The sequence below is a fragment of the Lampris incognitus genome, chromosome 15 (genome assembly GCF_029633865.1).
Source record: "Lampris incognitus isolate fLamInc1 chromosome 15, fLamInc1.hap2, whole genome shotgun sequence".
Classification (NCBI taxonomy): Eukaryota; Metazoa; Chordata; class Actinopteri; order Lampriformes; family Lampridae; genus Lampris; species Lampris incognitus.
In genome coordinates this window covers 47,115,601-47,138,961 of record NC_079225.1, presented here as the reverse complement: position 1 = coordinate 47,138,961, position 23,361 = coordinate 47,115,601, and the positions used below count along the sequence as shown (strand labels likewise).

At 43.1% G+C, this 23,361-nt stretch overlaps 1 protein-coding gene across 1 annotated transcript in view; it reads left to right on the top strand.

Annotated features, from left to right (window-relative positions):
* The window catches only part of nmbr (neuromedin B receptor), a 42,183-nt gene extending 19,135 nt beyond the window's left edge, over nt 1-23,048 (top strand). The window contains exons 3-4 of the mRNA XM_056295037.1: nt 20,207-20,445; nt 22,889-23,048. Of these exons, the coding sequence (XP_056151012.1) occupies nt 20,207-20,445; nt 22,889-23,048 (399 nt within the window). The remainder of the gene's footprint in view (nt 1-20,206; nt 20,446-22,888) is intronic.
* The last annotated feature ends 313 nt before the right edge of the window (nt 23,049-23,361 follow it).

The window sequence follows — 23,361 nt, the reverse complement described above, 5'->3', positions numbered from 1 at the left end:
TCATCTGGTCGATGATTTATCCCCAGTCACAAGAATTTCCACATGTCTCAAAAAGTATACATGTCAATCTACATATAGACAGACAACTTCAAATATGCATCTCTATATAGACGGGTAACTTCAAATATCACTACAAAAGACAGTGCACTGTACATATCAGTACATATATATGCACTGCGGCGGCACGGTGGCCCGGTGGTTAGCACTATTGTCTCACAGCAAGAAGGTCCTGGGTTCAAATCCCCGGCCATCCCAGATTCTTTCTGTGTGGAGTTTGTGTTACGGGTTGTGCAGGAGGACCCAGACGACCACACGGGAGGCGGAGGACTCTTAGTAATGTTTAATGAAAATTAACAAGGGGAAAACAATAATAGGGGAGAGAGAAATGTGGGATGTGTATGGTGCTCAGATAGTTTTGTTAGTGGGCCAAAGTACCAAGTCCAAAGGCAAAAGGGAATCGAGGAGTAGTCCGAATTCAAAGCCAAAGTAGTAGTCCGAGTTCAAAGTCTAAGTGGTAGTCCGAGGAGGTAGGTTGGTTGGTTGGTTGGTTGGTTGGCAGGTGAGCCGGCCATGGGCAACAGGTCAGAGGTATCCTGTGGGAAGATCTGGCAATGAGTAGAGAGAAGGCCAGATTCTTGTCAGGGTTGAAGGGATTGCAGATGGGGAAGAGCTGAGATGATTGTAGATGGAGCACAGCTGAGGGAATGAGTGACCGGGGAGAAGCAGAGCCATGCTGCCAGTCTGTTAGCAGATGGCATCAGTGGCGCCGTAGGGCGCGCTGTGCCCGTTGGGAGGTGCTGGGGGACCTCAGGGTCTGAGTCCGGTGATGGGGAACGTGAACGCGCCCCAGCTCTGGAGGTGAGGAGTGGATAATCAGGCGAAGCCGAGCGCCGTGGAGTTCCAGAGGGAACGGACGAGGTAGGTTGTGGGAGTTGTGAGGGTGAAACCAAAACAGTTTGCATGTTCTCCCCATGTCTGCATGGGTTTCCTCCCACCATCAAAGAGACATACGTACATGTTAGGGTTAATACTCCTACCTGTGCTTCTGAGCAAGGCAATGGAAAGAAGAACAGGAGTTGGTCCCCAGGTGCTGCAGCTGTCCACTGCTCCTATACAATAGGATGGTTACATGCAAATTCATTGTAAGAATACAATGTCAAATGAAGTGGATTACATTTCATTTCATATAGACAGTGCACTATACATATCACTACATAGAGATAGTAGACATATAGCATCCTTCTTTGATTTAATTTTAGCAAGTCACTCTAACCCCAGACTTTTATTCATGTAATAGACTCGGTCATCACCCCCTACCCCTGTCATTTTACCGATGCCTCACAAGAGATGTGTGAAAAGTTTTTACGTTTTTTTTTCATAAATAGGATCAATGATATAAGGCAACAAATTACACCCTCAACCCAAGATCATGTTTTACATGTCAGTAGGAACATTCATAGTTATCTTAGCAATTCTGAACCTGTATCGTTGTCCTTTTAATCAGAAATCACATCCCATATGATATCAACCATGTGCGGCCTTGATATTATAACCACTAAATTTCTGAAAGGTCATTTACACAGTTGGGCCCAGTATTTTATTGATTATTAATAGCCTCATAGCAACAGGCATGTTTTTTCTATTTATTTCTAAATATGATGTCCAGCCGTTTTTTAAAGGAACCTAACCTTGATCCTTCTGTTCTTAACAATTTTAGGTCACTCCCTAAACTTCCATTTTTATCTCAAGTTTTAGAAAAAGTGTTTTCAATCCAACTTTGAGCTTTTATGTGTCATAACATCTTTGAGAAGTTTTCATTAGGTTTTAGATGATGCCATTATGGGTTGGCATCAGAGACACTGCACTTTGTTGGTTTTATTCTCATCTATTAGAAAGAACCTACCTGGTCACCATAGGTAATTACTCATTTTCTACATCTCACATTACATGTGGAGTACCACAAGGTTCAATTTTAGGTCCAATTTGATTTTCTAACTACATCCTTCCACTTGGCCAAATCATCCAATGTCACAATGTCTCTTTTCATTGCTACGCAGACGACATATACCTTCGCGAGACCTGGTGACCCAAAAAGCCTAGCTGCTGTTTTGAATTGTCTCAGTGATATCAACTGTTGGATGGCACAAAAATATCTTCAACTCAATAACTCAATATCATAAATCATATTGCTTATTCCCCAAAACCCAATCAGTCTTATTGAGAGTGGCCTTGCTCCCTTGTCTGCAAATGTCAAGCCCATTGCCAGACATTTGGGAGTACTATTTGACGCAGATTTAAGTTCTGAACCACATATTTAAAAAATCTGTCCTACTTCTTTCAAATAGAACCATCTCCAGAATTAAGCCGATACTCTCACATTTTGAAAAAGTCATTCATGCGCTTGTTTTCTCGAGAGTGCTGTAACTCCCCACCCTACCTGTAACTCCCCTCTGAGACTATCTCTCTTGATACTTTGACTAATCAAAGTATCAAGAGAGATCGTCTCATAGGCTGGGATAACAGAGACTATCAGTGGCTCATTGTATAGATATGAATTTGGTGAAGTGCAACTGAATCAAGGAGACTAGAGACGACCACATTTAAGTCACTAGTCAAATTTTCAACGGAGCCTGTGTCTACAGTGAAAGCCAAGGATTCAGGCAGCTGCTGACCAAATGCGGCTACAGTGGATGGACCAATGTGGCCTCATGGCAATAAATTCTGTGCTGGCATTACCTGGACAGGCCAATGATGCTTCAAATTTAAAGAAAAAATTATTTAGTTGAATGATTTTGAAAAATAATTTAGTCTCCTCTTTTGCCTTTGGCACAAGGACCCCCTGACACTTTCTCTCTCTCTTTGCCCCTGAGATCGGTCCCAAAATACCAAAGATGTATGAAACAACAAACAGCAATACTAATAAAATCAAGATGAGAAAAAGAGAACAAACCTCTCTGACCAAGGCACTCCGTGTAATTAAAAATTTATTGAAACTTGGACATATCCAAAAAGGACCTAAAAATGCCCACGTGTAGTGGCTTGGGCCTTCTTCAGGGCATAGTGAGACAAAACAGGAGTGAATGGTTTTTGTGCAGGCACAGAGCACGATTTGTTCTCTTTTTCTCATCTGAAACTACTAACCTTGGACCAAAGAGCACCCAACAAATATATTACTTAACTATAGAGAGGACTGAGCACGCCACTGACTCCAAGCATATGCACTAATAAAATCAAATTAAAAAAAACCCCAAAACAAAACAAAAACAAATGCAAAGTACGGCATTGAGAAGCTTCTGCCACCTCTGTCTGCATCCATTTCTGCAAGATGAAAACACAGTTTAAACCTCCGAGCACTGCAGCTTCCAACCACCAGCCCTACATGTCCCTTCTATCATATGGTGAAAATGATTTTGGAGAACAACTTTTAAAGTGTCTCTATTTATTTTATTTTTAAAAAATTTATTTCTGATTTTTCCCTTTTTTCTCCCAATTTAGTGGCCAATCGATCCCTATTTTAATTCAAACACCCACCCTCGTACTGCATGCATTCGCCAACTGCATCTCTCCGGCCGGCAGTCTCGAAGGAGACCGCCTCCCCACTTTCGTGACAAGGCGACTCCAGGCCAAACCACTGTTTCTTCCGACACACACAGAGAAAGTGTCTCTATTTAGAAAATCCCCCTCCTCTCAGGTTAAAACTGAACATTGTCACAATTTCATGTGAGACCTTATATGGTGACACCGAGGAACTTCTTGAACTGCTTGTAGTTAACTTTCCCAAGAGTTGGCAAACACTGACAACAATAAGAGCAACGACAACAATAGCAACAATACAAAAAGAACAAGTGCCACAACAATAACAATAGCAACAATACAAAAAAGAACGAGTGCCACAACAATAACAATAGCAACAATACAAAAAGAACAAGTGCCACAACAATAACAATAACAATAGCAACAATACAAAAAAGAACGAGTGCCACAACAATAACAATAGCAACAATACAAAAAGAACAAGTGCCACAACAATAACAATAACAATAGCAACAATACAAAAAGAACACGTGCCACAACAATAACAATAGCAACAATAACAATAGCAACAATACAAAAAGAACACGTGCCACAACAATTACAATAGCAACAATAACAATAGCAACAATAACAATAGCAACAATACAAAAAGAGCAAGTGCCACAACAATAACAATAACAATAGCAACAATACAAAAAAGAATGCGTGCCACAACAATAACAATAGCAACAATACAAAAAGAAAACGTGCCACAACAATAACAATAGCAACAATAACAACGGCAACAATACAAAAAGAACAAGTGCCACAACAATAACAATAGCAACAATAACAACAGCAACAATACAAAAAGAACACGTGCCACAACAATAACAATAGCAACAATAACAACAGCAACAATACAAAAAGAACACGTTCCACAACAATAACAATAGCAACAATAACAACAGCAACAATACAAAAAGAACACGTGCCACAACAATGACAATAGCAACAATAACAACAGCAACAATACAAAAAGAACAAGTGCCACAACAATAACAATAGTAACAATAACAACAGCAACAATACAAAAAAGAACAAGTGCCACAACAATAACAATAGCAACAATAACAACAGCAACAATACAAAAAAGAACGAGTGCCACAACAATAACAATAGCAACAATACAAAAAGAACAAGTGCCACAACAATAACAATAACAATAGCAACAATACAAAAAGAACACGTGCCACAACAATAACAATAGCAACAATAACAATAGCAACAATACAAAAAGAACACGTGCCACAACAATAACAATAGCAACAATAACAATAGCAACAATAACAATAGCAACAATACAAAAAGAACAAGTGCCACAACAATAACAATAGCAACAATAACAACAGCAACAATACAAAAAGAACAAGTGCCACAACAATAACAATAGCAACAATAACAACAGCAACAATACAAAAAAGAACAAGTGCCACAACAATAACAATAGCAACAATACAAAAAGAACAAGTGCCACAACAATAACAATAGCAACAATACAAAAAGAACAAGTGCCACAACAATAACAATAGCAACAATACAAAAAGAAGGAGTGCCACAACAATAACAATAGCAACAATACAAAAAAGAACAAGTGCCACAACAATAACAATAGCAACAATACAAAAAGAACAAGTGCCACAACAATAACAATAGCAACAATACAAAAAAGAACAAGTGCCACAACAATAACAATAGCAACAATACAAAAAGAAGGAGTGCCACAACAATAACAATAGCAACAATACAAAAAAGAACAAGTGCCACAACAATAACAATAGCAACAATACAAAAAGAGCAAGTGCCACAACAATAACAATAGCAACAATACAAAAAGAACAAGTGCCACAACAATAACAATAGCAACAATACAAAAAGAACAAGTGCCACAACAATAACAACAGCAACAATACAAAAAGAACAAGTGCCACAACAATAACAATAGCAACAATACAAAAAGAAGGAGTGTCACAACAATAACAATAGCAACAATACAAAAAGAAGGAGTGCCACAACAATAACAATAGCAACAATACAAAAAGAAGGAGTGTCACAACAATAACAACAGCAACAATACAAAAAAGAACAAGTGCCACAACAATAACAATAGCAACAATACAAAAAGAAGGAGTGTCACAACAATAACAATAGCAACAATACAAAAAGAAGGAGTGTCACAACAATAACAATAGCAACAATACAAAAAGAACGAGTGTCACAACAATAACAACAGCAACAATACAAAAAGAACACGTGCCACAACAATAACAATAGCAACAATAACAATAGCAACAATACAAAAAGAACACGTGCCACAACAATAACAATAGCAACAATAACAATAGCAACAATAACAATAGCAACAATACAAAAAGAACAAGTGCCACAACAATAACAATAGCAACAATAACAACAGCAACAATACAAAAAGAACAAGTGCCACAACAATAACAATAGCAACAATAACAACAGCAACAATACAAAAAAGAACAAGTGCCACAACAATAACAATAGCAACAATACAAAAAGAACAAGTGCCACAACAATAACAATAGTAACAATACAAAAAGAACAAGTGCCACAACAATAACAATAGCAACAATACAAAAAGAAGGAGTGCCACAACAATAACAATAGCAACAATACAAAAAAGAACAAGTGCCACAACAATAACAATAGCAACAATACAAAAAGAAGGAGTGCCACAACAATAACAATAGCAACAATACAAAAAAGAACAAGTGCCACAACAATAACAATAGCAACAATACAAAAAGAAGGAGTGCCACAACAATAACAATAGCAACAATACAAAAAAGAACAAGTGCCACAACAATAACAATAGCAACAATACAAAAAGAGCAAGTGCCACAACAATAACAATAGCAACAATACAAAAAGAACAAGTGCCACAACAATAACAACAGCAACAATACAAAAAGAACAAGTGCCACAACAATAACAATAGCAACAATACAAAAAGAAGGAGTGTCATAACAATAACAATAGCAACAATACAAAAAGAAGGAGTGCCACAACAATAACAATAGCAACAATACAAAAAGAAGGCGTGTCACAACAATAACAACAGCAACAATACAAAAAAGAACAAGTGCCACAACAATAACAATAGCAACAATACAAAAAGAAGGAGTGTCACAACAATAACAATAGCAACAATACAAAAAGAAGGAGTGTCACAACAATAACAATAGCAACAATACAAAAAGAACGAGTGTCACAACAATAACAACAGCAACAATACAAAAAGAACAGGTGCCACAACAATAACAATAGCAACAATAACAATAGCAACAATACAAAAAGAACAAGTGCCACAACAATAACAATAGCAACAATAACAACAGCAACAATACAAAAAGAACAAGTGCCACAACAATAACAATAGCAACAATAACAACAGCAACAATACAAAAAAGAACAAGTGCCACAACAATAACAATAGCAACAATACAAAAAGAACAAGTGCCACAACAATAACAATAGCAACAATACAAAAAGAAGAAGTGCCACAACAATAACAATAGCAACAATACAAAAAGAAGGAGTGCCACAACAATAACAATAGCAACAATACAAAAAAGAACAAGTGCCACAACAATAACAATAGCAACAATACAAAAAGAACAAGTGCCACAACAATAACAATAGCAACAATACAAAAAAGAACAAGTGCCACAACAATAACAATAGCAACAATACAAAAAGAAGGAGTGTCACAACAATAACAATAGCAACAATACAAAAAAGAACAAGTGCCACAACAATAACAATAGCAACAATACAAAAAGAGCAAGTGCCACAACAATAACAATAGCAACAATACAAAAAGAACAAGTGCCACAACAATAACAACAGCAACAATACAAAAAGAACACGTGCCACAACAATAACAATAGCAACAATACAAAAAGAAGGAGTGTCACAACAATAACAATAGCAACAATACAAAAAGAAGGAGTGCCACAACAATAACAATAGCAACAATACAAAAAGAAGGAGTGTCACAACAATAACAATAGCAACAATACAAAAAGAAGGAGTGCCACAACAATAACAATAGCAACAATACAAAAAGAAGGAGTGCCACAACAATAACAATAGCAACAATACAAAAAGGAGGAGTGCCACAACAGTAAGAGCAGCAGCAGCAAGGGGAGTGAGAGCAGTAGGAAGAAGAGTGAAAGCAGAGGGTGACCGTTTTAGCCCTAACAGTGCTGTTTTGCCAGCTCCTGCTGTGAAACACAACTAGTTGTTCATGTTTATTCAGAGGACAGTGCAGAGATCCCCTCCAGCCAGAGGCGGCTGCTGCTGCTGCTGATCAGGCTGCTGCTGCTGATCAGGCTGCTGCTGCTGATCAGGCTGCTGCTGCTGATCAGGCTGCTGCTGCTGATCAGGCTGCTGCTGATCAGGCTGCTGCTGCTGATCAGGCTGCTGCTGATCAGGCTGCTGCTGCTGATCAGGCTGCTGCTGCTGATCAGGCTGCTGCTGATCAGGCTGCTGCTGCTGATCAGGCTGCTGCTGCACACACACTCACAACTTTTTATTCACCGCTGCGGCTGTTAGCGCCCGTGTGTGCATGCCTGTGTGTGTGTGTGTGTGTGTGTGTGTGTGTGTGTGGGTGTGTGTGTGTGTGTGTTGTGTGTGTGTGTGTGTGTTGTGTGGGTGTGTGGGTGTGTGTGTGTGTGTGGGTGGCGGGGGGGTAGATGGTAAGTGGGTGTCTGCGGGTGTGTGTGTTTAGGTGTGCAAACATTCTTTTGCCTGGACAACTTTTCTCATCCATGTGATTACTTTTGAGTGGCAATTATGTGTGTATGTATTTATCTGGTTTGAGCACGTTTGTTATTGCATTTGGGCTAATTATATATGCGCGTGTGTGCGCGTGCATGGTGTGTGTTGATGTGTGTATAGTATGTTTGTGTTGTATGTTTTGTGTGCATTAGCTGCAGTTGAACTGCAGATAAAGTGTGTGAGAATCCTGCTCCTCCCTTAACATCATCATATCAGGTCAGACTTTCATGTCTCCTTCACTTTATCAGCTCCACGAGCAAATGGGAGGGGTGGGGGTGGGGGGTGCGGGGATGACATCACTTTGATCTGTTCCATAACTCAGACCCGGTGACTGCACTAAAAGCTGAATACACATTTTCTATTTTGCTGGATTTTCTTCGCGTCCTTTGTGATCGCTACATGTTGTCATGACCTGAGCAGGCAGATCAGCAAGGTAGGTTAAAGTAAAGGTAAACCCATCCACCCATCCATCCATCCATTATCCGAACTGCTTATCCACCCATCCACCCATCCATCCATCCATCCATCCATTATCCGAACCGCTTATCCATCGATCCGTCCTTTATCCGAACTGCTTCTCCTGCTCTCAGGGTCGCGGGGAGGCTGCAGCCTGTCCCAGCAGTCAGTGGGCAGCAGGCGGGGAGACCCCCTGGACAGGCCGCCAGACCAGCTCCACGTTACAATGTAAACCCATTAGGAAGATATACATTAGGATATAAGCTGAGGATTTGTACAAATGACTGAAAGTAACGAGCTTATCTAAGATATCCATGTCTGAAGGGTAGTTTTTAAACAGAACTGAGGACCGAACATCACAGTACCCAGGAGTCAAGTCAATGTTATTTGTGTAGCCCAATATCACAAATTACACATTTGTCTCTGTGGGCTTTACAGCAACACAACATCCTGTCCTTAGACCCTCACATCAGATAAGGAACAAGTCCCTAAAAAACTTTAACAGGGAGGAAACTAGGAACAGGAGGGCTGTGCTCACTGTCATTACTGGGGAGACAGTGATGTGTTAAGCAGGAAGTAGACGCCAGCAGCTCATCAACAGCATCACAGTCACCATCATGACAGCAAAGACTGTCCTTGAAGGGCATTATGGTTTTTACATAATGCAGATATATGTATAGAAGTGTAGAAAACACTGAATGGCCTTCTTCCATGTTAATTCCACACAGGTAAAAACGAGCAGAAAGTAGAAAACGCTGCCGGCTACCTCCCTGTACACCACAACTGTTGGCATTGCAGACAACTAAGTGTTGTGCAACTAAGTGACTAGAATGTGTCTATATATTTATTACTATAATGCTAAGGGGCACGGTGGTTAGAGCTGTTGCCTCACAGCAAGAAGGTCCTGGGTTCGAACCTCAGGCCGTCCTAGGTCCTTTCTGTGTGGAGTTTGCATGTTCTCTCCGTCTCTGCGTAAGTTTCCTCTGTAGGTTCCAGTTTCCTCCCATCATCAGAAAGACATGCATGTTAGGGTTAATACTCCTGCCTGTGCCCCTGAGCAAGGCGATGGAAAGAAGAGCTGGAGTTGGTCCCTGGGTGCTGCAGCTGCCCACTGCTCCTGTACAATAGGATGGTTCCATTTGTTGTAACCTGTACAACGACAGGAATAAAGTGGCTTTCTTTCTTTCTTTTAAGTGCAATCTATTACTACTACTTTTGGCTGCTCCCGTTAGGGGGCGCTACAGCGGATCATCCGTTTCCACCTCTTCCTGTCCTCTGCATCTTCCTCTGTCACACCAGCCACCTGCATGTCCTCCCTCACCACATCCATAAACCTCCTCTTTGGCCTTCCTCTTCTCCTCTTCCCTGGCAGCTCCATATTCAGCATCCTTCTCCCAGTATACCCAGCATCTCTCCTCCACACATGTCCACACCATCTCCATCTTGCCTCTCTTGCTTTGTCTCCAAACCGTCCAACCTGAGCTGTCCCTCTAATATAATCGTTCCTAATCCTGTCCTTCTTCGTTACTCCCAATGAAATCTGGGCATCTTCATCTCTGCCACCTCCAGCTCCTCCTCCTGTCTTTTCATCAGTGCCACTGTCTCCAAACCATATAACATAGCTGGTCTCACTACCATCTTGTAAACCTTCCCTTTAACTCTTGCTGGTACCCTTCTGTCACACATCACTCCTGACACTCTTCTCCACCCACTCCACCCTGCTTGCCTGATCTTGTCCATCAACCTGTCCATAACCATTGCAAACAAGGGCTCAGAGCCAATCCTTGACGCCCACTTTCACCTTGAACTCATCTGTCATTCCAACCACACACCTCACCACTGTCACACTTCCCTCCTACATATCCTGCACCACTCCTACATACTTTTCTGCCACTCCCGACTTCCTCATACAATACCACACCTCCTCTCTCGGCACCCTGTCATATGCTTCCTCTAAATCCAAAAAGACACAATGTACCTCCTTCTGGCCTTCTCTATACTTCTCCATCAACATTCTCAAAGCAAACATCACATCTGTGGTGCTCTTTCATGGCATGAAACCATACTGCTGCTGCTGATCATCACCTCTCCTCCTCTTAACCTAGCTTCTATTACTCTTTCCCAAATCTTCATGCTGTGGCTGATCATCACCTCTCCTCTTAACCTAGCTTCTATTACTCTTTCCCAAATCTTCATGCTGTGGCTGATCAACTTTATACCTCTGTAGTTGTTACAGTTCTGCACATCGCCCTTGTTCTTGAAGATCGGTACCAGTATGCTTCTTCTCCACTCCTCAGGCATCCTCTCACTTTCCAGGATTGTGTTAAACAATCTAGTTAAAAACTCCACTGCCATCTCTCCTAAACATCTCCATGCCTCCACAGGTATGTCATCAGGACCAACTGCCTTTCCACTCTTCATCCTCTTCATGGCTGCCCTCACTTCCTCCTTGCTAATCCGCTGAACTTCCTGATTCACTATCCCCACATCATCCAACCTTCTCTCTCTCTCATTTTCTTCATTCATCAGCACCTCAAATACTCCTTCCACCTTCTCAGCACACTCTCCTCGCTTGTCAGCACATTTCCATCTCTATCCTTGATCACCCTAACTTGCTGCACATCCTTTGCAGCTCGGTCCCTCTGTCTAGCCAATCAGTACAAGTCCTTTTCTCCTTCCTTAGTGTCTAATCTGCCATACAACTCACCATACGCCTTTTCCTTTGCCTTCACCACCTCTCTCTTTGCTTTACGCTGCATCTCCTTGTACTCCTGTCTACTTTCTTCATCTCTCTGACTATCCCACTTCTTCTTTGCCAACCTTTTCCTCTGTATAATTTGCTGTACTTCCTCATTCCACCACCAAGTCTCCTTGTCTTCCTTCCTCTGTCTTGATGACACACCAAGTACCTTCCTAGCTGTCTCCCTCACTATTTCTGCAGTGGTTTTCCAGCCATCTAGCAACTCTTCACTACCACCCAGTGCCTGTCTTAACTCCTGCCTGAACTCCACACAACAGTCTTCCTTCTTCAACTTCCACCATTTGATCTTCGGCTGTGTCTTCACTCGCTTCCTCTTCTTGGTCTCCAAAGTCATCCTACAGACCACCATCCGATGCTGCCTAGCTACGTTCTCCCCTGTCACCACCTTGCAGTCTCCAATCCCTTTTAGATGGCGCCTTCTACATAAGATATAGTCCACCTGTGTGCACTTTCCTCCACTCTTGTACGTCACCCTGTGCTCCTCCCTCTTCTTGAAATATGTATTCACCACAGCCATTTCCATCCTTTTCACAAAATCCACCACCATCTGTCCTTCCACATTCCTCTTCTTAACTCCATACCTTCCCACCACCTCCTCATCACCGCTGTTCCCTTCACCAACATGTCCACTGAAGTCCGCTCCAATCACCCCTCTCTCTTCCTTTGGTACCCTCTCCACCATGTCATCCAACTCACTCCAGAATTCTTCTTTTTCGTCCATCTCACACCCAACTTGCGGGGCATATGCACTGATAACATTCAGCAATAAACCTTCGATTTCCAGCTTCATACTCATCACTCTGTCTGACACTCTCTTCACCTCCAGCACTCTTGACATACTCTTCCTTCAGAATTACCCCTACCCCATTACTCCTCCCATCCGCACCATGGTAGAAGAGTTTGAACCCACCTCCGATGCTCCTGGCCTTACTCCCCTTCCACCTGGTCTCTTGCACACACAGTATGCCTACCTTTCTTCTTTCCATCATGTCAGCCAGCTCTCTCCCTTTACCAGTCATAGTGCCAACATTCAAAGTTCTGACTCTCACCTCCACACTTCTACCCTTCCTCCTCTCCTGCTGCCTCTGCACATGCCTTCCCCCTCTTCTTCTCCTTCACCCAGCAGTACCATAGTTTCCACCGGCACCCTGCTGGTTAAAAGTACTGGTGGCAGTCGTTGGTAACCTGGGCCTCGACCGATCCTGTATGGAAATCTGATTTATGATCCGCATATTTGATTTGGCAAAGATTTTACGCCGGATGCCCTTCCTGACGCAACCCTCCCCATTTATCTGGGCTTGAGACCGGGACTGAAAATGCACTGGCTTGTGCGTCCTCAGTGGCTGGGTTCTTCTAAGTGCAATGGTATTGCAAATCATTGCTGTTATGGTACTATAGTTAGTGATTTATTGCTAAAATGCAAGCCTGGCGAGCTTTGTAAATCACTGATATTATTCTAGGTTTCATAGTAATGAACCAAATGCCCACTTAAGTGGTTACTAAACAAAGCTGCGTATTGCATTACATGGACGATTCTATTCATATCTTGGTTTTTGCTGAAAATTGAAATTGCTAAAATGGTACGGAGGTGGTAATATCTTCTTCTGTGGTAACTGATATTCAGTCTAATGCTATTTTTCACTCACACACATACACTGGTAGTAACACTTCCGCCAATAGCTCTGTTTTAACCAAAACTGCCAAATGCCTCAAGGCTGGTTCAGTTTTTAGCTCTCTGTTGTTTGGTACCATTGTTCTGTTTGATCACCAGACTCTCGATGTTGTATATTTTTTGACATACAGACTTTAATTTTTCTGTATTTGTCCATTTTGCATCACAGCTGCCATTTACTCTCATTATGTTGATGTATGGTAGTCGTTACTGGACCCACAAGTAGAGATATACAAAGGCATTCTTCAGTGAAAACAAAGATGAAGAGGGTGAAGAACAAAGACAAATGAAAACGAAGCATTATCATTTCTAGTTAAGACGGATTAAAGACTGTAATTAAACTCCACAATTTAAGTCAGCCAATGTACACTGTTCAACACACCGTTCAACACACCGTTCAACACACCGTTCAACACAATGTTCAACACACCGTTCAACACACCGTTCAACACACCGTTCAACACACCGTTCAACACACCGTTCAACAATCTCTTCCCCGTAGGAAAAGACTGAATAACACTTGGGATGGTCAGCTAGGGATGGTGAACTCGTGGTGGCGGCATGCTGCAGTCTATCCCAGAAGTCACTGGGCGGCAGCCGGGGAGGCACCCTGGACAGGCAGCCAGGCCATCACAGGGCTTTTTAGAAAAGGCAACAAAACACAATCACGAATGGTGCGTGTTATCACTGAGTGGCGATATGTGATTAATGCTAGGTTTTCTCCTCTCGCGATATGGCGACGGATGTCTGAGTCCAAGACCAGGTCTCCGTGGTGACGGTGGTCGCCACCTGGACGCTGCTTGGCCTTCCCCTCATCATATATCTATAAATCCATATAATTTTTGTTATCCTGTGTTTTGGTTTTTTTTGTCTCCATGGCGATGGTGGTCACGTGGCTCGGGTCCTGGGCTGTTCTGGTGGTGTCTGGACTGCTTGGCATCCTCCTCATCATATTCTTCATATATTTTATAATTCATTATAATTGTGTTATCCTCTTTCAGTGTTGTGTTGTGTTGTGTAAGTTGTGTAAACACAACATCATGTCACGTTGTGCGTCTTGGGAGAGATCCTCCTCTGGTGCTCTCTCTGAGCTCTCTTCCTGTTTCCTCCCTGTTGAAGGTTTTAGGGAGCTGTTCCTTATCCAATGTGAGGGTGTAAGGACGGGATGTTGTGTTGCTGTAAAGCCCCACGAAGAACGTGCAATTTGTGATGTGGGGCTACACAAATAAAAGTGACTTGACTTGACCTGGTAAGTGTTGCCACGGTGACGTCATGGCGTGCACCACAGCAACCGTGATGGTTTCATCAAAGGCAACGAGGGCGCGTGATGCATGCAGTTTGGCGGAACAGTGCTTTGTACAAGTGTCTGACAAACCACCGCAGGAAAGAATACAAAGTTTTTTGCGATATATGAGTTGTTTCGAAATTCACGTGTTTCCATTATTCGTAGGGAGCTAGGGGGCGCTCTTTAACTAGCCCGACTTGGCTGACTCTCATGGACCTGGGCAGTTTGAGTTTCACAGCAACAGGATTAATAACTTTGGAAATGGGGAACAGACCAACAAACCTGGGAGCCAGTTTCTTGGATGCCACCCGCAGGGGAGGGTCCTTGGTGTAGAACCACACTCTGTCCTTATCAAGTTACGTCCACAATTATGAGGACGGACGGACGGACTGTGGACGTAACTTGATATGTACAATTTGAAACTTTTCACCCGTTTGCTGGTAGATGCAGGTGAAAGTGTGTGGACAGTTGTGTGCATGTTGTTGACGTTTAACCATGGTCAATCTTGCAGCCATCGCGAAAAATATGCCACCGTCAATAGCACGCGCCAAAAACAGGAAACTCGTATGACCGCTGCAGTAGAAACCGGAAGTCGGTGAACTACAGTTATGCACAGAGCCGATTGCACAACAAAGAACAAAGCAAGCAATGCAAAACAAACACTCCTCTAGCATGCCAGCCCTTTCTCCACCATGTAGTAGATTCTAGCATTCCAACCCTTTCTCAACCATGCAGTAGATTCTAGCATTCCAGCCCTTTCTCCACCATGTAGTAGATTCTAGCATTCCAACCCTTTCTCAACCATGCAGTAGATTCTAGCATTCCAGCCCTTTCTCCACCATGTAGTAGATTCTAGCATTCCAACCCTTTCTCAACCATGCAGTAGATTCTAGCATTCCAACCCTTTCTCAACCATGCAGTAGATTCTAGCATTCCAACCCTTTCTCAACCATGCAGTAGATTCTAGCATTCCAGCCCTTTCTCAACCATGTAGTAGATTCTAGCATTCCAACCCTTTCTCAACCATGCAGTAGATTCTAGCATTCCAACCCTTTCTCCACCATGCAGTAGATTCTAGCATTCCAGCCCTTTCTCCACCATGTAGTAGATTCTAGCATTCCAACCCTTTCTCAACCATGTAGTAGATTCTAGCATTCCAACCCTTTCTCAACCATGTAGTAGATTCTAGTATTCCAACCCTTTCTCAACCATGTAGTAGATTCTAGCATTCCAACCCTTTCTCAACCATGCAGTAGATTCTAGCATTCCAACCCTTTCTCAACCATGCAGTAGATTCTAGCATTCCAACCCTTTCTCAACCATGCAGTAGATTCTAGCATTCCAGCCCTTTCTCAACCATGTAGTAGATTCTAGCATTCCAACCCTTTCTCAACCATGCAGTAGATTCTAGCATTCCAACCCTTTCTCCACCATGCAGTAGATTCTAGCATTCCAGCCCTTTCTCCACCATGTAGTAGATTCTAGCATTCCAACCCTTTTTCAACCATGTAGTAGATTCTAGCATTCCAACCCTTTCTCAACCATGTAGTAGATTCTAGCATTCCAACCCTTTCTCAACCATGCAGTAGATTCTAGCATTCCAACCCTTTCTCAACCATGTAGTAGATTCTAGCATTCCAGCCCTTTCTCAACCATGCAGTAGATTCTAGCGTTCCAACCCTTTCTCAACCATGTAGTAGATTCTAGCATTCCAACCCTTTCTCCACCATGCAGTAGATTCTAGCATTCCAACCCTTTCTCAACCATGCAGTAGATTCTAGCATTCCAACCCTTTCTCAACCATGCAGTAGATTCTAGCATTCCAACCCTTTCTCAACCATGTAGTAGATTCTAGCATGCCAGCCCTTTCTCAACCATGTAGTAGATTCTAGCATTCCAGCCCTTTCTCCACCATGTAGTAGATTCTAGCATTCCAACCCTTTTTCAACCATGTAGTAGATTCTAGCATTCCAACCCTTTCTCAACCATGTAGTAGATTCTAGCATTCCAACCCTTTCTCAACCATGCAGTAGATTCTAGCATTCCAACCCTTTCTCAACCATGTAGTAGATTCTAGCATTCCAGCCCTTTCTCAACCATGCAGTAGATTCTAGCATTCCAACCCTTTCTCAACCATGTAGTAGATTCTAGCATTCCAACCCTTTCTCCACCATGCAGTAGATTCTAGCATTCCAACCCTTTCTCAAACATGCAGTAGATTCTAGCATTCCAACCCTTTCTCCACCATGCAGTAGATTCTAGCATTCCAACCCTTTCTCAACCATGTAGTAGATTCTAGCATTCCAACCCTTTCTCAACCATGCAGTAGATTCTAGCATTCCAACCCTTTCTCAAACATGCAGTAGATTCTAGCATTCCAACCCTTTCTCCACCATGTAGTAGATTCTAGCATTCCAACCCTTTCTCAAACATGCAGTAGATTCTAGCATTCCAACCCTTTCTCCACCATGCAGTAGATTCTAGCATTCCAGCCCTTTCTCAACCATGTAGTAGATTCTAGCATGCCAGCCCTTTCTCAACCATGTAGTAGATTCTAGCATTCCAGCCCTTTCTCAACCATGTAGTAGATTCTAGCATTCCAGCCCTTTCTCAACCATGCAGTAGATTCCAGCTGTTTTTAAAGCTCCCATGAGTCCAACCAATCCCTGCCACCCACAAGTCAACCCTTCTTTCTAGCCTCATCACAAAGAACATGAACCCACTGCACTGCCAATCTGCAACAGACTCTGAATACACCATTCATCCTTCCAACCTGTCACATGTGTTTGTCTGTGTGTGTGTGTGTGTGTGTGTGTGTGTGTGTGTGTGTGTGTGTGTGTGTGTGTGTGTGTGTGTGTGTGTGTTAGTGTGCGTGCGTGCGTGTGTGTTTATGTGCAAGAGTCCATGCACTTGAAATCAATGTCCTTTTTTTCATTCAGTTTTACTTGAGTTTAGTTGTGTCTCTGTCTGTATTGTGTAGTTCCAGTGTGCACAGCTTTGTGCGTGTGCATGAGCACCCGTGTGTATTTATATGCGCATATTCAAATTTGGGCTGTCACGATATCAGATTATCACTACACGATTATCGTGGCCCAAAGAATTCACAATATCAATATTATCTAAAGAAAATGTGAAAAAATATCTACAAGTCAAATTCATCTTTAATTTTGTTTATTGTTTATTTTTTCTGTTCTTTTGGCAAATGAATTACAGTCAAAATATGGGTGTAGGAGGGTGGAGAGAGAGTCTGTAACCATAACTGTACAAAAGCGTACAAAAAAGAACAATTACACTTTTTTCATTTTTGAAATATCACGGTTATCGTCAATACCGGTATATCATGACACCCTCATTCAAACACTTCTTTGGCGTGTGTTCGATGGCCATCCTTTTTGAGCACGCAGAGTTTCTCGCCAAACTCATCCCTAATAACTCTTCATCCTGTTCCCCCGATGGAACTGCAAACCACCTCACACACCACCGCCTCTGTCAAGGAGCAGGACGGTGACCTGCCAACTCCCATTAGAGATGCATTAGGCGCCGAGCCACACTCGACTTGTCTGCACTGCCACAGGCCGCAATGGCGCGTCTTCCCCTTTGCGAAAAACATGCATCCCGAGCCAAACTCTCCTCATTTGTAACCCTGTCACCTCATCCAGTCTGAGGATGAAAAATGTCTTATGCACCTCGTTAATAAGCAATTTGGGGGAAGAAAACAAAATCAAGGTCCACTGTTGTACCAGTTTGGGAAAAAAAAGAAAAAAGCTGAGGAATAAAAAAAAAGGGGTTGAGTTAATCCTGGCTTCAGTTCCACCAAGATATTCTTACGGTGACTTGGTTATGTTTGTGTAAGGAGGTGAATTAATTAGAGTAGCCACAAGAGGGCGCTCGTATTTTCCCGCTCCTCAGGACAAGACTCAGCAGTCTATCTACACCTAAAGGAGAAGACTCACTCCTTCCAGGACAGCAACGTACACATTTTGGACAGAGAAGATAGATGGTTTGAAAGAGGGGAGAAGGAACTGGAAAACTGGAAAACTGGAACTGGAAAAACCATCCCTCAACAGAGGAGGAGGTCTGCGACACCACCTATCTCCCACTTACAATGCCGTCCTTTCATCTCTACCCAGGAGACTCAAGAAGCCTAGCCTCCAAGAACAACAGTCGCTCACTAACGGCTCCAACGACTCTCATGACCACTGAATAATGAAGTGGAAACTAACACCCCCAACCACCGTCGCTGCTAAACAAATGCAAATCAATAGCTCCGATGGCGACGGGCGTTGGTAAACATCGGTACACAAAACAGCCACTCATATCTATAGCTCTGACAACGACTCATAGAGTATAAATTCTGAGTCTCATCAGCAGCCAGTCAGTCTAGCTTGGTCTAGTCAGAAAGGCACGAACTGAGGAAGCCTCTTGGATGAGAGGCGAAACGTCTTCACGGATATATACCAAGTCCAGTTGCACTTGATTCAACTCCTTTGGATATATTTAACGTAGCCTTTAACAGTATTAGATTCATAGCGGTGATATGAGTCAGAGAAACTTTATTGATTTGACGAACAGGAACTGTCTCGTGAACCAGTCTGCACGGAACCTGCAGGATAACGTTCCCTACACTCAAACTGCGAGGCTTCGGGCTTTTCCTCCTAGATCTGTAGCACTCAGCCCTACTGGGGAGCCCTCCTGTTGAACCCTTGTTTGGAACTGAGCTTGACAACAATGTTAGGAAAATTGTAACTGATTTGACACCTAGAAACATAACGTTAGCAGCAACTTATCACTATGCTAGCATTGGCTAGTGCAAAAACATGCTAGGTGCTAACATTACACGTCTGGATCTTACCTTCATAATTGTGACTGTAGCTTGAAATGTAAAGTTTGAAGCCCTTCTCCTTCTTGGTAACTGACGTATGGCGTGCTTCTTGGACAATGCGACCAACGTCGTTAACCGTGAGTTTGGGTAGATCTTGAAGAGACCGAGTGAAAAACACCATTGCTTCACCGTTGTTGTCAGTTGTCCGCATCATTTCCGGCGCTGCCCGGGAATGATCGATCTGGCCGAGTCAGGATGCGGAAGAAAGTTAGGAATTCTACCAGCAGAGGTCCACTCTCTCACTATCCCTCCTTAAAGTGAAAAAAAATCTGCCCCCCCCCCGCAGTGGATGAACGCATTTCCATAAAAAAGCGATTTGATCGTAGATAGAAAGTTTGCTTTTTAACATTGCAGGCCATGGGAATAACCAATCTATAGCCTACTAAGACAGAGGAAATACATCAGCCATGTTTGTGAAAAAGGCCTTGTTCCTACTTTTGTCCTCATCTTCCTGAGTCTGACTCTCTCTCTCTCTCTCTCTCTCTCGCTCTCTCTCTGTCTCTCTCTCTCGCTCTCTCTCTCGCTTTCTCTCTCTTATTGCTTTATTTTGAGCATTGGATTGATCTGGGGTTCTGTGATGGACGGTGAACTTGCGTTTATATGTGTTGATGTGATGGAGTGACTTTGCTCGTGTAAAAAAGCTGTACATTTTGTGTCTTAATGAGGAAAGAGCTGTTTTGAATTCAATTCCATCTCTCTCTCTCTCTCTATCTAATATCCACCACTTTCCCCTTTCCACCCCCCCCCCATCTCTTGGCCCAGTAGATGGAAACCAGGAAGCGCTTGGCGAAGATTGTGCTGGTGTTCGTGGGCCTGTTCGCCCTCTGCTGGTTCCCTAACCACGTTCTGTACATGTACCGCTCCTTCCACTACCACCAGATGGACCTGTCGCTGGCCCACCTGCTCATCACGCTGTTGGCCCGCGTCCTCAGCTTTTCCTCCTCCTGCGTCAACCCCTTCGCCCTTTACCTGCTGAGCGAGAGCTTCCGCCGCCACTTCAACAGGTACGCCCCTCCACTCCCCCCACTTCCCTTCTTCTTCCTCCCCCTCTTCCTGTTCCGTCTCTGATGGTGTCTGTCATTCATGGATCCTGTGGTTGCTGCTGTGCTACTGTAAGCGGTGGTGTCTGGCGTGCGTTACGTTTGAAGAATTGGCAGACCAGGATATCTTTAAAGGCAATCTCTGATTATTCTGCAACGTTAAAATAACCAGAATCAGAATCCTCCGGTCAGAAGTGACACGTGCTCTTCCACCCCTGCACAGATTAATGGGAATATGGCAGCATGCTACACAGTAAATCAAGCTGTAAAGACCTCGCAGGACAACAAAAACAAAAACCAGTGTTGCGTACATCTGGCATGCATAACACAAAAAGCCCGCAACTAAGGCGGGCAGCACAATTTATAGAGGAGGAGTCACGGAAGTGACCGTGAGGGAACAGGAACTGAACAAATGTTCTGCACATTGACTCAGGAGGCATAGCACCCCAGCTTAACAACAGCTCAGCAACACATATAATACACATTAGTAATACACAGATGTTGTGTAACTATAACACCACGTCATGGCGGTATAAATGTTACACTACTGCGTTGTGAAGTCGGCTTGACCTTACTTCCTTTACTTGAGTTCAGCTGTTGACTCCTCCTCAGTCACAGGAGCGGGGGAGAGGTGGGTTTTGATTTATAAAGTGGACAGGCTGAGCCGGTCTTGGAGGATGTTGCTCGTGTTTATTTCTCTGAATGTAGAAAAACTGGAACACTTTCTGAAACACTTTCTGAAACCTTCCATTCAGCTAATCAGTTGGAGAAGGCTGGGCACTCAGGGATAGATTAAGGAGGTGAAAAGACTCCAAAGCCACACCACCAGATGACGTAATCAGTGCCGAGTCAGTCGCTAAATCTCTTCCTGAGTGCTTCCACTTTTTTCTTCTGGGTTTCTTTTATCCATCACTCTACCTCAGAAAGATGCAAAAAAAGAAAAAGACAAAAGAAAAAAACCTCCCCTTCCAAACAAAGTCTATGCAAGTCCTGCAGCCTTTCTTTTCAGAGGAACACTGCCCGCAGAACTGAGAATGGGTTCTGTGCTTCCATTTGGGTCGGATTGATTTGCTGGCAAATCCCAACACCACACATAATGGCAGGAAGCAGGCTGAACGTCTGCCGGAGGAAAGCAGCTAAACGGGAAGTGCTGAATGAAGTACTGTGATTCATTTTCTTGATACAGAAGGTGACTTTCAACCGGATTGCGTAATTGGTGGAGAATGGGCACCCACCCGTGTCGATAAATCCCATTTTACCACAGCTAGAAACAGTTACTATCAGCACGCCTGTGCTGGGCAGGGCCTTCATCAGTGACTTTTCTTCTGTTTTTTTGTTTTTGTTTTTTAAATACGTACGCATGCACGCTCCTCTGCAGAAAGACGTTGCTGTCTCCTGTGTAAATGGCATTACGCCACATGCCAGTTAGAGTCCACTCCGACCCGTTAGACTGGGGATCCTTGCAGTAACGGCCTCCATACACAAGCTGTGAGCCACAGCCTTCAAAACCTGAGAAATACTTTACTCATGAATCTGAATGTGCTCCGTTTCCTTCTCTTCTACCGGCATTTACTCCACCCTGCACCAGTCTGTACTGTCACTTTCATTACAGCCCCATTCTAGTCTAGTCTAGTCTATTCTGGTCTAGTCTAGTCTATTCTGGTCGATTTCAGTCTATTCTATTCTAGTCTAGTCTAGCCTATTCTAGTCTAGTCTAGTCTATTCTGGTCGATTTCAGTCTATTTTATTCTAGCCTAGTCTAGTCTAGTCTATTCTAGTCTAGTCTATTCTGGTCGATTTCAGTCTATTCTATTCTAGTCCAGTCTAGTCTAGTCTAGTCTATTCTGGTCGATTTCAGTCTATTCTATTCTAGCCTAGTCTAGTCTAGTCTATTCTAGTCTATTCTGGTCGATTTCAGTCTATTCTATTCTAGTCTAGTCTAGTCTATTCTATTCTAGTCTAGTCTAGTCTATTCTGGTCGATTTCAGTCTATTCTAGTCTAGTCTAGTCTAGTCTATGCTATCCAGGATTAAACAGTTTTGTTTCATTGTGTGAGTTTCTGTTCATCTATTCTCTCCTATACCGTTTTTTTTATTCTATTCAATTCTTTGCTATTCTATTCTGGTTTTGTATAGTCTATTTCAGCACTGGCTACACAACTCTGTTTCACTGGGTTTTTCTGATGTAATCTATTATCTCTGTAGTGTTTGATTTATTACAATCCTATTCTATTCTGTTCTGTTGTGTTCTATTCTGTTCTATTCTATTCTATTGAGGACTGCTTTGGTCTGTTCTGTTTAGTTTTTCTTCTGTTCTTCTTTGATCAGCGTTGTTCAGTGCAGTTCCACTCTATTCTGTTCTATTTCACATCACTGTGTTCTACTCTCATTCTTATTCCCTTCCACAGTCAGCTGCGGTGTGGCCGCGGGCTGCGCCCGGAACGCCAGGCCAGCTACCTGCAGAGCACCTCCCACATCCGCCTCACCTCTATCAAGAAGACCTCGGCCACTGCTGTCCTGGTCCCCGCCGCCAACGGCAACTCCAACAAACAAGAGGTGGCGCTGTGAAGGGGGGGGGGGTAGCCAGACGCAGAGATATCAGACGTTACAGACAGCACGGGGGAGCCGCTCTCTCTGAGGTTTTTCATTGGAGCATCAAAACAAAAAAAGAGTAGAGATTGGGTGGATGTGCAGAATAACCTCTTACAAAGGTCAACACCCCACCTCCCCACCCAGGCCACCACCACGGCCCATTGATTTGGCAAAGTCATCCGAGCATTAAGCCGCTCATCTTGTCACCAAGACGGGATGTGCCTCCCGGAAATTCAAGGCCAAGTTGATGGGAACGCCAAAAACGCTTCATTTTTGTAAACCTTTGACC